Raw genomic sequence first — 15,063 nt, 5'->3', positions numbered from 1 at the left:
GGTTTTCTAAGAGTTTTCATGATATTTTAGGAGCTTGATGGTTTTCTGGGTTCTGTGGACTAGATTTTTTTTCTGGGTAGCTCTGGGGCTAAGTACCCTCCCGACCAGGAGGGTGAGCACGCACAGGACAAGTGGGTGATTTTTAAGCTGATATATGGACAAACGTACACCTGGGCAGCAGCTGCTTGTGCCTATAGGCTTTGGCTTCTCTGGTTTTCAGCTTCCCAGACTCCTGTTGTTAAAGGTGTGAATAATGTGCTGGGTATGAATAGCTGAGCTGATCCCAGTCGTCCTTTCTCTTCTGCTGACTGCTGTCGATGCTCTTATCTTTATTTCAATATCACTGACTTAGTTACTGAACATTCTGAATGAGCTAGGCATCATCCAAATAGAAAACATCAGTCATTACACTGGGATACGTACAGGTTCTTTATGAATGGCACTTTGCAGACAAGGAATTCAAAACCAGGGTTTCCTTTTTATTTGAGCCATGGTGTATGTCAGGTTTTTGTACTATAATCTATCACACCTACTCGTTGCTTAGGTTCTTCTTCATTTAACTTTGAAATCTTGTTCTCTTGCCTTATTTTTATTTCTCGTCATCCTTTTCAGCATAGAAAATATTTTCATGTTTAGACTTTTTGCCTAAGCCTAGCACATCGACATTTTATGTAAGTACACAGCCCATTAGATGTTAATTTACACTGAATCCTGGCGCTTAGCTTTTAGCACAGGTACCCACATACATATTAAAGCATTTGAACTCTTGCTATGTTTGCAGTATTTCCATTTCCCTTAGCTCGTAAACACTATCTCACAGTGAAACAAGCCTGGGAAACTGGGACTCCAGGCAGCAAAGGTGCAGCAGCTGGATGGCCATCGCAGCTGAGTCGTGGCCATACAAAAATGATGTCCCTTCCCTTTAGCCAGTCCTGCGCAGTCAGCTTTTTATGAATGCAGCTAATTTCCGTGGCCCAACAGGATTAAACAGTTTTCCAAGAAAAGCTGTCAAGGAGCTGAAGGCAGAAGAGTGGGCTGAAGATGCAAAATGTAAACCAAGTGTTTTCTAGCAAAGAAGAGGAAAGAAAAACATTTCCCATCTTTCAGCTAACTGTAACGAGAATAAAGGACTCGGTCACTTCAGATTTGTTTTGGCAGATCGCATAAGAAAAGAGACCTGAAGATGATGTTGGAGTACAAAATCTTGTTTTTAACGGACAAAAAATATGTATGTCTTACAGTGGCGATGTATTGAGTATGGCTCTCTTCTTTTATCAGGGTGTTCTGATAACCTGGACGAAGCGCTTCAAAGCAAGTGGAGTGGAGGGAGCAGACGTCGTGAAGCTGCTTAACAAGGCCATCAAGAAACGTGGGGTAAATTGTACATTATTACTTTATTTTTTAAAAACTCTGCCATAGCAAACTTGTGGTCCTTTGCCAAAGGGCACCGTTCACTTTGCCGGCTCGAGCACGGGATGTGAGTGATGGTGCGGATCTGCTTTCTTGCATGAAGATGTGGTGTTTTGCTCTTTGCTGGGGAACTGGAGTGATCGCAGAGTTGCTGTGGGGGAGCTGTGACTTTCCTCATAGCACAAAACTACATTCTGCTTTGGTGCTCTCAACCTTCAGCACTTTTATCACCCTCCAAACACTGAGGAAGTGCTGCCCTTCAGTGCCACAGCATTTCAGTGATACCTACACCTCCCATTCCTGAGAAACTCTGGTGGTCCGGGCTCTCCCCAGCAGCTCGGCTGAGCTGTGCAGCTGGCTCACTCATGAGCAGGAGAGGAGCAGAGGAGAAGGGGGATTTCAGGCTCACTGAGCTGTGCTGCTCCCTGCAGTTTCTCCCTGCTGATTTTATGGAGGGTGAAGGTGACCAGGTTGCTGATTTAGGCAAATAAAAAGGCACTGAGTGTGAGATGGGATGAATTTGGCCTTGTATAATTTTCCCAGCCAGGTGATATATTGATTGCTCAGCATCTAAATCTGTTAGAAACTGGGCAGTATCTGCACGACTTGCGTAGTTGTGGATTTTTACATAAGCCTGAGTTTTACTCTCACCAAGCAGTATTACTGTAGTCAGTGACTGTGATCAGACTTAGCACCAGCCAGAGTAACACTGAAAACACTAGAAAGGAACGGCTGCTTGTCACCTGGATAGCTTATTTAAGTGCATTATTTGCTTATACACTTGTTATTAAAGTCTTAATTTGAAATAATCTGAAATGCTTTAAGTGAATTCTGTGAGAAATTTGTTACCTTGGGAATATATCCTATACTGACGCTCCAAAAAATGGCATGAAATTACTCCACGATCTTCTAACTACATAGTTCCTCCCTCCTTCATGCATTCCCCTTCCCACGTAAGGGTGTTATGTGAGAGCAGGTCCTTGCCCTGTAGAAATCACACTGCTACTGTTTGTTGGTTTGCCTGGTGCCTTAAGTCTGCTCTCCCTGCCCTGGCTTTATGGGGTGGAGAAGTGGCAGATGGAGCAGGTGATATTTAAAGTAGAGCTGTGGTATTCAGACACACGATTTGTTTCCTGTTCTGGGGAAATCAGTGGGTATAAGCAAAGCGGTGAGAAACACCAGCAGCCTTTGGCAGAGCAGCCATATGCTACAAGTAATGTTTTGTTCCCCCACCAGGACTACGATGCAGACATCATGGCTGTTGTGAACGACACCGTCGGGACGATGATGACCTGTGGCTTCGATGACCAGCGTTGTGAAGTTGGCTTGATCATTGGTAACACACACTGCTGCAGCAGCGTGCCCGTGGCTTTCTTCCCTTTGCCTGGCCTGTTTGCTTAGCACCTTCATGTCCTTTCCCTAAAGGCACTGGCACCAACGCCTGTTACATGGAGGAGATGCGGCACATAGACCTGGTGGAGGGGGACGAGGGCAGGATGTGCATTAACACAGAGTGGGGGGCCTTCGGAGATGACGGTTCACTCGAAGACATCAGGACTGAGTTCGACAGAGAGATCGACCGTGGATCCCTAAATCCTGGGAAGCAGCTGTGAGTGAGGCGGTTATTTATGAGCTCTCTGGCTTTTGCTGATGTGGTATGATTCAGGCAAAATATTTGCTCCCACTGATGCTAGGGGATGGGCATGGTCCAGGCAGAACCACATTTTGCCTGTAGTTTGCCATCTGCTGGGAGGAGAGAGCTTCTTCCCTGTACAGGCATCATGCTGGGTGACTGGTAGCCCAGGTTGACTGGAGTCTTCAGGCCCCAAACTGTTTGCTTGGTGCTTCAAAATTTCTCCCTTAGCAGCCCTTTTTGGGGGAAGAGATCTGATCAGGGTTGCCACAGTCCCAGGTGGGGCTATTGATTTTTACTCTGTCAGCTTCAGTTCACAGCTTATCAACATAGCCCTTGCTGGAGCCAGGCAATTAAAATTAACTCTTGCTGCTTTTGTGTACCATTCCCTTCTCCACTTACATTATGAATTCAGCAGTTCAAGAAAGCTTGACTTTGCTGGGGCCGGCGTACAGCTGGGCTTGCCTCTTGGTGCTGCCTGTGGACCCTTGGGTGACTGCAGCTGCCCTCTCCTGCAGGTTTGAGAAGATGGTCAGCGGGCTGTACATGGGGGAGCTGGTGAGGCTCATCCTGGTGAAGATGGCCAAGGAGGGGCTGCTCTTTGAAGGGAGAATCACCCCTGAGCTTCTCACCAAAGGGAAGTTTGAGACAAAGCATGTTTCTGCCATAGAAAAGTGAGTACCTCTCCCTCCCCCTCCTTGGGTTCCAAATGACTCTGCCTGTTAATTTTCCAGCAATGTTTTTTTTTCTTTGTGGAGGAATGTGGTGCTTTGGAGGAAGCTGGCACCATCCCGTGGGGTGTGTATCCAGCATGTGGGGATCCCCAGAAGGCAGCCAGCATCCTCTTCTCCAAGCCACCGGCTCCTGCGAGCTGGGAGGTGGCAGGTTTCTGCCTCCCTCTGCTTTGGGAGGCACTACCAGTCCCTGCAGCCACAAGCTACGCACTGTGCCACCACTCACCCTGCTTGCAAAAACCAAAAAGTTGCTAGCCTGCAGCTAAACGTGGGAGCGGATTGGCTTAGTGCCTCCTACCAAATACTTGTGTTGCTCCTCGCTGTATCCACGGGATCGCTGGGCAGAAAGAAAACAAGTGTGACAAGGCAGAGCATTCAGTCTCGTAGGCAGTGCTGGGCGCTGCGTGGCGACCTCTGAGCTATGCGCCAGTTGGTTCCTCACGGTGTCATCACCCTTTCGCTCAGCACTTACTGGCTCTGCCCCCCACGGTTTTAAAATTCGCGTCACTGGGGTAGTTCGTGCAGTGGGGACGGGGCCAGCTTTCCAATTTCAGAATTCAGTTATTGAGAGCAAAAGTTGACCTGAAACTTCACCTCATTCCCCAGAGAGCACCTTGGTTACAGCTAGGGAGCGCGTTCCCGTGCCACTTCAAATTTCTGGCTGATGTTAGCAAGATGCAAGAATCCTTAAAAAAAAAAGAAAAGATGTGTGGGAGTGCAGTTAGTGGTGGCAAGATATACACCTTCCGTTTTTGTCTTGGAAATGACTGAGCGGTACGCGAGTAAGTTTTGCCAGAAACTTTGCTCTCAGCCTGGGTGCTAACGTGGGAAAACTGAGTGCAAGAGGCAGAAAGTCAGGGAGGCTGTAAAAGCCTGAAAAGAGGGCCGTTAGGATGAAATCACTTTGGCAACCCCTGCTCAGGGTTTTCTTTTCTACACTGAGCTTAATTTACTGAGACATAGGAGCGGGATTAGCTGCACTCTCAGCTCTGTGCTGAATTGTGGGGCTGGTAATTCCTGCTCCAGAGAGGAGAAGCTGTCTGAAGACACTGCCCCAGTGCAGCAGAACAGGGCCACTCCCAAGCTTTGTGCCTGTGCTTTTGGGGCACGGGAAGCTCTCTTGGTCCGAGACTTGTTCTTACCACCTAGCACAACTGAAACGTTCTCTGTTGGAGAGAGAAGTGCACGTGATTATGTTTGTCAGGTTTCCAGTGACATGATAAACCTGTTGCCCGGTGAGAAAGGAACGTGAAGAAGGCAGGATGCTGAGTACAGCTGGAGGAATCCCAGCCAGAAGGTGGCTGCTACAGTAGCTGAAATAGGATGTTTTGGAGGTGGCATGTTTGCACCAGGCTTTAATGGACAGCTATTTCTATCTGTGAATGAATGAATATTTAGGGCATTTTGTTTTAAGCCTCAGAGAGCTTCTCAGTCCAGATCTCGAAGAAATTTTATTTCTGACCCCTTTCTCAAACCCCATGCAGGGACATACGTACTTGGATGTGCCTCAGTCCTGCGTTTTATAGCTTCCCCCCTCTAAGGAGTTCCTTTACCTCCCTCTCTTTTAGGAGCAAAGAAGGTTTGAACAAAGCCAAAGAAATCTTAACCCGCCTGGGGGTGGAGCCGTCCCACGAGGACTGCGTGGCGGTCCAGCACGTCTGCACCATCGTGTCCTTCCGCTCGGCCAACCTGGTGGCCTCCACGCTGGGCGCCATCCTCAACCAGCTGCGGGACAACAAGGGGGTCGGCCGCCTCCGCACCACCGTGGGGGTCGATGGCTCCCTCTACAAGATGCATCCCCAGTGAGTCCCCCAGCTCCTGCCATTAGCGCGTGCACACACACATACAAGAGAGAAAAACACAGCAAAAGAACCCAAACCCTGAAGTAATTGGATGCCAGTGAAAACGCTGGTGGTCTCGGAGTACACGTTCTGTCAAGGCGTCTCTGTGTACATGGATTTGGCTTTGAGGAGACCTGTGGATGTTTGGGAGCAGCTGCTTTATTTAATTTTAATTTTATTTAGTAAATAACAGCGTTCTATGATTCTGCCTTGGCACTGGGGCTGGCAGGGAGTGCAGAGTGTTGTTTATGGGGAAACTTTTGAAAGGAGCAAAATCACGTAGCGTTTCATTTTCAGTTTGCCACTATTTTGTTGAAAAAAATCAGCAAAAAACCTGTTCGTTAATTAAGGAAAAACATAGCATTTGGGAAGCCAAAAACATTTCCAAGAATGCTATTTTGACTAGCTTTCCTAGATGGTCAGGTCGAGGATGTGTTAAGATAACATATGTGGGCAATTTTTATTTCTGAACCATTTCCCAACACCATCTAAAGGACAGCTGAGGACCCTCAGAGGGGATCGGAGCAGTGCGAGAGCCAGGGGGTTTCTTCCATCCAGGGTCAGGTTCAGGGGATGAGACTCTGAGTGCTCTGCCCTGTTTTTTGCTGACTTTTCTTATGAATTTATGGGAAAAGAGGCTGTAAGGAAGAGCTGCTCTCCCCTGGCAGTTTACCTGCTTGGGAGGCCATAGCTCAGGCTGGCGAGGCTCTGTGCTCCCCTCGCAGTCGGTCAGTGTTTATGGCACAGATTTTGGGGGCTATGGAGGAGGCAACGCAGACGGTGGACGTGCAGCCTCTCCCTGCAGGTATGCTCGGCGCTTGCACAAAACCACCCGGCGCCTGGTGCCTGACTCGGACGTGCGGTTCCTGCTGTCGGAGAGCGGCAGCGGGAAGGGGGCGGCGATGGTGACGGCGGTGGCGTACCGGCTGTCGGAGCAGCACCGGCTCATCGACGAGACGCTGGCTGAGTTCAAGCTCACCCACGAGCAGCTGCTGCAGGTGAAGAAGAGGATGAGGACGGAGATGGAAGCAGGCCTGAAGAAGAAGAGTCACGAGACTGCCAAAGTGAAAATGCTGCCCACCTTTGTCCGCAGCACGCCGGATGGGACAGGTACAGAGCTGATTTAGTGTAAAGAAAGGGGAGACTAATCCCAGCTCTGGGCAGGGCAGACGCTCCAGCCCCATTTCATTGCCTCTGGGTGTAAGCAAGCTGTGGCCCAGGGGAAGAAGACCACTGGTAGGCTAGCGACCCAAACCCACCTGAACCCTGCCCACACAACCTGGGCAGCTCTTTGTGTTTCAGGGTGGCCAGCTAACTGTGCTACTTTCTCACAGTGAAAACAAAGAACAGTTGGGTCCTCTTTCCCTCATTGATTTAAACAAACAAACAAAAAAAAACCACAACCCAAAATGGCAACAACAATACAAAAGCGAACAAAAAACACAAACAACAAAAAAAAGCTTGGAATAATTAGAGCAGCACCTAATATCTTCACCTGATGGATTCTTTAAATGCACACGTATTCTTTTACAGAGAACGGTGACTTTCTGGCACTTGACCTTGGAGGGACAAACTTTAGAGTTTTGCTGGTGAAAATTCGCAGTGGTAAAAGGAGAACAGTTGAAATGCACAACAAGATCTATGCAATTCCTATAGAGGTGATGCAGGGAACGGGAGAAGAGGTGAGTATCTGTGCTTCACTTCTGCAGCACTGCTGCTCTTTAAATACATTTTAAGAGCGGTGAAATGTACAACTTCAGACGCATGTCTTTTCTCTTTAAAGCTGTTTGATCACATCGTTACCTGCATTTCTGACTTCCTGGATTATATGGGAATAAAAGGTGCACGGCTTCCTCTCGGCTTCACGTTTTCCTTCCCTTGCAAGCAGACCAGTCTAGATGCTGTAAGTTCATTAGTATTTTTTAAATCTGCTTTTGTGCTTATGCTAGGTTGCATTTCTCTGCCTTCATATCACCTACCCGACACTTAGGCAGATCGTGTGAGGGGAGGGTTCATGCTCTGACCCTGACCAGTACAGCTTGTCCTATAAACAGCTCCTTTAAAGGTAGTAATAAAAGTGCTGCTTAGTCCGTGGCTGTGATGGATGAGAGCATTTACAGTTTCCGTGGTGGTGATAGGCCCTTTTTAATGTAACACGTTTTTTTTCCAATCATATAAACCTGCTGGACTGTGACACTGCCCTAGTTTTTGTGAGTGATAAGCACAAGCTGGGTCTGTCCTTCCTTGCTGCCAGCGCCTGGTCCCAGGCTGATCTGGTTTTGCAGGATGGAGTGGATGAACCAGGAACTGCCGTGGCCTATAACATGTCCCTGACAGTGGCCTGTAACATGTCCCTGTCAGCGTACCCTTGTTCTCTTGGCTCTCCTGTTTAACTCCTTCAGTGCCAAATATCTTCACAAAATTCCATCTGTGCAGCTGTTAATAATATCGTGTCTTTTTAGCATTTTCTAAAAGTTTCCCAGTCTTGATCTATGGTGTCTGATGTTTTGCTTTTCTTGTTTTTATTTTCTGTCTTTGGGCACGATGCAGAATGGTTCACTCATTAGCAAGTGTTTGTGTCTTGGAAATCTGGAGACTAAATATGATTAGTTTTAGATGCAAATTCCAGAGATATATATAGAGAGATTTCTTTTTATAAGGTCTTCTGTATAACCACACACTAAAGCATTTTAGATTTCAAGTGTAGATGCAAGGAAGTTATTAGATACAATTACTCAGTGATGCTTCTTTAAAGGATTATGGGATCTGGGGCATTTTGTAATGCATCAAGAAAAGTGATAACCTATTTGCTTTCTTTTTAGGGTATCCTTCTCAACTGGACAAAAGGTTTCAAGGCTACAGACTGTGAGGGAGAAGATGTGGTGTACTTACTTAGAGAAGGAATTAAAAGAAGAGAGGTTATTATTATTATTTTTCCTCCTTCTTCTTCTCCCCTTCAGTTTACGGACCTCATGGGGCAGGCTGGCTCCCTCTTGTGGGCTTAGTGTGCCTCGAGGAAACGGGCTGGGCCTCCTGTCCTGCACAGGTGTTTGTCTTGCAGCAGGTCCAGATGCAGCAGTCCCTGATGGCTGGGGGGTGTACAGGCTCTGATACTGACACGTAGCCTGGGCACAACCCAGTAAGAAGGTCTGAAATTGCTACTCAAAATGAGCCATGCTGGAGATTATTTTTTTTCTCCCCCAGAAGCTTCCGAATTTGCTAAGTTTGGCAGACCCTTCCAAGCAGTTTTCAAACCCTGTAGCAATTATCACTGCATTATAGCATGGAGAAAGCAGGAGTCTCCAATGTAGGGTTTGTAAGAAGGCTTCTCAGTGCACCCTAAATGACAGTTCCCTCCTCACCCTCAGCTCTTGTTCCTGAAAAAGTCTCAAGCAGCTTAATTGGAACTTTCTAGGGAGGGAAGCAAAACATGCAGAGGAGAGCTTAAGTTAACAGAATTTAATCAGCAAGTGTTGCCGCATTTGCTACTGCAGTGCTGTAGCACAGCGTGGCAATAGCCCTCTACTATGTGCTTATATGCAAGATCTGTTCTTAAATATGCCTAAGCCAAAGAAAACAGACAGGAGTATACCTTCTGCTGCCGCCATAGTCTGTAGTAGGTAAAACATGCAAGGAGCCTTAGCTACCTGATTAGGTAACTTCTTAGTTAACTTCTGATTTCTGCACAAGTAAATTCAGTCCAGTACTTCCAGTTGTTTGTTCTTGGCGTGTTCTGACAGCGACTCTTCGTTGAGTTCCTTTTGTGTCCCCTTTGGTGTTAGGGGTGTCTCCAAACCCAGACTTCTCACTGTTTTCTTTTTCTTTTCCAAAGGAGTTTGACTTGGATGTGGTGGCTGTGGTGAACGATACGGTGGGCACGATGATGACTTGTGCTTATGAAGACCCAAACTGTGAAATTGGACTCATTGTGGGTATGTGTTAGAAACTCTTTTCATTTCACAGAATCACAGAATCACAGAATTTTCTAGGATGGAAGAGACCTCAAGATCATCAGGTCCAACCTCTGACCTAACACTAAGAGTCCCCACTAAACCATATCCCTAAGCTCTACATCTAAACGTATTTTAAAGACCTCCAGGGATGGTGACTCCACCACTTCCCTGGGCAGCCCGTTCCAGTGTCTAACAACCCTTTCGGTAAAGAAGTTCTTCCTAACATCCAACCTAAAACTCCCCTGGCGCAACTTAAGCCCATTCCCCCTCGTCCTGTCACCAGGCATGTGGGAGAACAGACCAACCCCCACCTCGCTACAGCCTCCCTTGAGGTACCTGTAAAATTTGGCACTTTTTAAATTGAACAGCATGCAGACACCTGTCTGTATTCTCATGGAGCCATCCCTGTGCTTACCTAGCATGTCCAGAAGTGAAAGACTTTGAGATTAGCAGCTGTACCTTCAGAAACAAGCCGTGTGAAGGAGTTGAGCAAAATTCAACAGCCAGCTTGGTTCTGTGCTTGATCAGTTGAGATGTCCACAGGCTGTAATGCTGAGCAAATCCCGCCTGATTTAACTGGGAAGTGAACAAACTTGAGCTCAGGTAGCTTTATCAGCTCCTGGAGTATTTGTGAGTTTAATTTGTGAGTTAGCCCACGGCTTGCCTTGAGCATGTGGTCTCTCAGAATAAACTTGTAATGCACAGCCACAATTCTTGAATAGGCAGCGATGGAAAGCTCTGACAAAGTGCAGTGCCTAATAGCTTCCTTCCCAGCAGTGAAACAGCTGAAGTAATGCCACAGGTGACTGCTGATGCCTTTGCAAATGCCATGTCTGGGATTTGACAGACCCTGTGGCATGGGTGCTGTGAATTCCCCAAGCTCTCCAGAGAAAGGAGTTTGCTGGGCTTTGCCAGGTGAGAAAGAGAAGGAAAGGGACAAGGCTTCTGTGAGCTCAAATAACATGTTCGGTTGCAAAGTGACTTGTAGGAAAATGAAACGCCGCCAATTTCTCCTTCAGACAGTTGGAAAACACCCAGGATGAGTCAGCACAGCAGAGGGTGGGTAGGGAGCCGTGTCTGTGAGCTCCCTTGTTGACATGCTTTCGGTGAGAGTTCCTTGCAAGAAGGGCAGCGTGTCCTTGGGATGCTGATAGCATCCTCTGACTGTCTGCTGCAGCCCTGCCACATTCGGTGGCCTGGGTACATCTGGGAAACGAGAGCAAAAGCCCCAAGGCTCTACCAGCTCCCTCTCCCCTGCTGGGATTGCCTTGGCTGCTCTGATGGCTTGCTCTCCCCAGCTGCCCTGCTCTCTGCAGTGCAGGGAGCTGGGTGAACTTCCCTGCTGCTGCTTGTCAAGGAATAATATGGCAAGGGTGAGTTCACATCGTGCTGTCCTGTCTGCTTGGCACCGCTTCTGCTGCCTGGGAGAGCCGATGCTTTGCGTCTCCCCTGCTGCATGCTTTGGAAACTGCCACAGATGAGGCTGGGTCCCTGCTGGCAACAGGAGATATCTAAAAGTCTGTCAGCCTAACAGGCTGTGTTTAATGGCCATCCACATAGTCAGGAAGCCTTTTGCTCGTTCCATGAGACTTGTGAGGACCATGAGACTTGGAGGCTGGCCAGTGCTGACAGTTCACACTGGGTCTGGTCCACCTTGCTCCTGCAAGTCTGGGCCTCTGTCTGCCAGCCCAGGCTTTTCCCCAAGACCCTGTGCTTGTCTGCAGCTGGGGAGAACTGTAGGAGGACCTACTTTTGCTCAGACTGTATCAATATACCACCCAAGAAATCACAGAGTAGAACACTTGCTGGTATAATGGGTGCAGAACCTGTGATGCAGGACTTGCATGATATCTTCAAGAAAACTTTTGCCCCAGGTAATAGCAAATCTGCCTCTCTTTGCTAATAAAGCTCTGCTTCCTAAGGCCTCGTGCCCTCGTGGAGCACTTGGTAATTACCACAATCCTTAGGATTCCCTTTTAGCAGAGTCAAATATGGCATCATCTCAACGTGGAAGTTACCTGCCTCCCTGAAAAACAAACGAAACAATTGAATTTTGTGCATCATAAAAACCAAACAAGAACTAAAAAATGCCCTGCCATTAGCCAGCAAAATCCCTGGGTTTTTCTTTGCCTCAAATCTTCCTGAGGTTTTCACTTCAACAATTTTTCCCCTGAACTTTGAAGGTCTGTGGGCTTTGTGGAAGGTGACTCCTAGCTTGAGAAACTTCAGAATTCATCTGGCTGCTTGCTGTGGTTTGGGGTTCAAAAGCGCTTGGAGGTCAGTGTGCTGAAAATGCCATGCTGCTGGTCCCCCCCTGCAGCCAGCCTGGGTGAACCTCTGCTCCTCTGAGCCGTGCTGGGCGGTGTGCCACAGCTTCCCTACAATGCATTAACATTCTCCCTCAGTTTAGGATTATCAAAGTGGGTGACTTTTGGAATCGACTGCATCATTCAGAAAAAGCACGTTCAAGATCCACCGGAAGGTTTTGTCAGGACTGCTGTTCTTGTTCCAGTGCTGTTCAAAAAAAAAAGTACCAAAAACCACAGGAATTTTCTCTATTTTCTCTTTTCAGGAACTGGCAGCAATGCCTGTTACATGGAAGAGATGAGAAACATAGAGATGGTGGATGGTGAGCAAGGACGGATGTGTGTGAACATGGAGTGGGGAGCGTTCGGGGATAATGGATGCCTGGACGATATCAGGACAATATACGACAAAGCGGTTGATGACTTTTCACTAAATGCTGGAAAGCAAAGGTACCGTGGGACAAGTGCTGTGCTAAGCATAAGCCAGGCTGCCTCAAATGTTTTTGTGAGAATTGGATTTCTCCCCTTCTCAGAAGGGAGAGACTAAGAGTGGAAAACGAATTCTGTCCTGTGGGATTTCCCTCCTCTGTGCTTCTGGTTGCTTCTTTTTTCTAGTCTCCCAAAGGACAAACATCCATGATCTTCTCTTTCTAGTGTCTCTTCTGTGTGGGCAATGGATGTCTTTATCGTTGTCAGGCTGTTTTGCAGCAGCATCTCCGTGTTTTCTTTTCCAAAGCCCTTCGTTCATTTAGCTACAGCCAAATTCCTCTGCCGGTCTCCTGGGTAGGTGGAGCTGTTGTGGCCCCTGAGCATCTGCCCAGAGCTTGTTTGCAACAGGGCTTTTGGTGAGAACTTCAGGAGGATTTGGATTAGTAAAATACCCTTTTTCTCATCCCATGTTGTACTTGAAGGTTTAAGAAGGCTTGTCGTTGGTCTCAGTTTAATGTCATTTAGCTGAGTTCTCTTTGTTAGAGGGCTCTGCCCCTTGAAATCCTCAGCCTCCACCTGCGGGCATGGTTGGAGCTCAGAGCTGGTCACTGTAAAGCAGTTGCAGCCAGCTCTTACCTCAGGCAATATTCTGGATGACATGCCGCATGAGAGGACCTGCCTTTCTTGGCCCTGGAGGATGGATCCCATTTTGGGAACCCAGCTCTTGTGTGAGCAAGTGCTTCTCTGCTTCCATCAAGAAAGAGCTGACAAGGAGATGGACCCAGCATGACGCTCCTGGGCTGAGGCTGCTGCATGCCCAGACTGCAATTTTTCATAATTTCTCTGCTTTGACAGCAGGGCAGAGAAGCTATTAAGAAAGCTGTGCGACTCCAGCAAATCTGCCTGGAAACTTGGGGGGTGCAGGCAAGTTGGCAGCTCCCTTGGGAAGCTCTTTAGGGTTTAGGGCACAAACAGACGCGGAGAGGCGGACGCTGAGCAAGCCTGATGCAGCGGCAGGGTTGGCATGGAGTAAGCAGCCAAAGGCAGAAGGGGAAACTGCCAGGGAGGAATAATTTATTCCAGAAGATGTTAGGCACTTGAGAGGGAAGGCGCTTGCTGGGTACAAGCCCAAGAGAGCTCATGGTATTAAATGGACTGTGTGGCTTCCTTCCAGGTGGCTGGTGCTCTGGGCTCAGCTCAGTCCAGGGCAGAAACCCTGCTCAGAGCTCCAGGAGGTGAAATAAAGGATGTGTCAGTGAATGAACTTTTCAGTAAATGAGAAAGTGTTCAGCTCTCGTTGCTGAGGGCACAGCTCGGCCACGGACCACAGAATGCCCCTTTCAAACCAGAGTGGTGCTGGAGGGGAAGGGGGGTGAAGCAGACTCCTGTCCTCAGCATGGGGCCGCCCTGTGCCAGCGCTCAGCACCCCTTGGTGTGTGCCAGGAAGAGCTCTGCAGGTGGAAAATATTCCTTCTTTCTAGCCTGGGGCAAGCCTGCCAGCGGAAAACTCGGGTTCTGTGTGTGAACTGAGGTCAAGAGGGGTTCAAAACACCCTGCTTCCTCCCTGTGGCTTTTGGGCTGTTATTTTCCCGCTGGGAGCCAGGTGCTGGAATTAACCGAAAAGCACAAACCAACCCCAGTCCCCTGGCTTGCTCGTTTACAGGTCAGTGATCCTGGGAACGTGCTGAACATACCTCTTCACATTTATTTATTTATTTAAATTTCCATAGGGTGCTTTGTAGCACAGGACTCCCTTAACAACTGCACTCCTAGTGCCTGTACCTTGTGCTTTTCCCTTGTGCTGTTGCCGAGGGATGCACAGCAAACTTAGTTTCAACCAGGCAACAGGTTTTCATTTCTCCTCTTTGCCAGAAGTAGCAGCTGTCATCAACAGCTGCCTACCTGAGGGGAAATGGCAGTGAGGAGTACGTGAGGTGTTTGTAGATGGACTCGCAAGGTTTTCCACTGCTTTTTCTTGCCCAATTCTTTTCATAAATGGCCATTCTGTGTAAATCAGTTTGCATATTTCATGTCCCCAGCATGTGCAGGCAGGACGTCTAGCTGCAGTGGCACTTTTGCAAACATGAGCTGTGTCCTCTGAGCTGTGCTGCTGTCTTTCATTGCAGGTACGAGAAAATGATCAGTGGGATGTACCTGGGGGAAATTGTCCGCAATATTTTGATCGACTTCACCAAGCGGGGGTTCCTGTTCAGAGGCCAGATTTCAGAGACGTTGAAGACCAGGCATATCTTTGAAACCAAGTTCCTTTCACAGATCGAGAGGTAGGAGAGCACGGGAGGCTGTTCAGAGTGCAATATTGCGGTAACGCTCATCTGGTGATGCTGCTGGAGGGGGCTGACGGCTGGAGGGGGACGGCTCAGTTCTCCAGAGATGCTTTTGGCTTCATTGAGAGCCTGTACCTGTGCAGAAGGGCTCTTTAAAACACCAGAAATCGGGCTGTTTTCCTGTGCCTGTTATGAGTGCCTAGCTGTAATTGTAGGACTCAATGGGAGCTAGGTGAATGCATGCTTCCTCAGTGGATATTTTTGTGTCTTTATTGCTCAGGCACTGTCTTAAAATCTGTCTTTATGGGGGGGAAAAACCCACAAAGTTGGTCCTTAGAAATACTTTCCTGAAATGCACTTGGTATGAAAAGAGAAGGGGAAGCAACGCAGAGCTGCGCTCGGAGCCCCTCTGGCTTGCCTGTGCCCCTCTCCTGCTCTGCCCGAATTTGGCAGCAGCGCGGTGTCGGGGTGA

The 15,063-nt window shown here is 48.2% G+C and overlaps 1 protein-coding gene across 2 annotated transcripts in view; it reads left to right on the top strand.

Moving 5' to 3' along the window:
* The window catches only part of LOC118168901 (hexokinase-1), a 42,192-nt gene that overhangs the window by 26,121 nt on the left and 1,008 nt on the right, over window positions 1-15,063 (top strand). For both annotated transcript variants that reach the window (XM_035329620.1, XM_035329621.1), the window contains 12 exons: window positions 1,279-1,374; window positions 2,647-2,746; window positions 2,836-3,019; window positions 3,562-3,717; window positions 5,346-5,579; window positions 6,424-6,728; window positions 7,152-7,300; window positions 7,402-7,521; window positions 8,441-8,536; window positions 9,451-9,550; window positions 12,144-12,327; window positions 14,433-14,588. In XM_035329620.1, coding sequence (XP_035185511.1) covers window positions 1,279-1,374; window positions 2,647-2,746; window positions 2,836-3,019; window positions 3,562-3,717; window positions 5,346-5,579; window positions 6,424-6,728; window positions 7,152-7,300; window positions 7,402-7,521; window positions 8,441-8,536; window positions 9,451-9,550; window positions 12,144-12,327; window positions 14,433-14,588 — 1,880 coding nt within the window. The remainder of the gene's footprint in view (window positions 1-1,278; window positions 1,375-2,646; window positions 2,747-2,835; window positions 3,020-3,561; window positions 3,718-5,345; window positions 5,580-6,423; window positions 6,729-7,151; window positions 7,301-7,401; window positions 7,522-8,440; window positions 8,537-9,450; window positions 9,551-12,143; window positions 12,328-14,432; window positions 14,589-15,063) is intronic.

This window comes from Oxyura jamaicensis, chromosome 6, assembly GCF_011077185.1.
Source record: "Oxyura jamaicensis isolate SHBP4307 breed ruddy duck chromosome 6, BPBGC_Ojam_1.0, whole genome shotgun sequence".
NCBI lineage: Eukaryota > Metazoa > Chordata > Aves > Anseriformes > Anatidae > Oxyura > Oxyura jamaicensis.
This window is presented reverse-complemented; position numbering and strand designations above follow the sequence as displayed.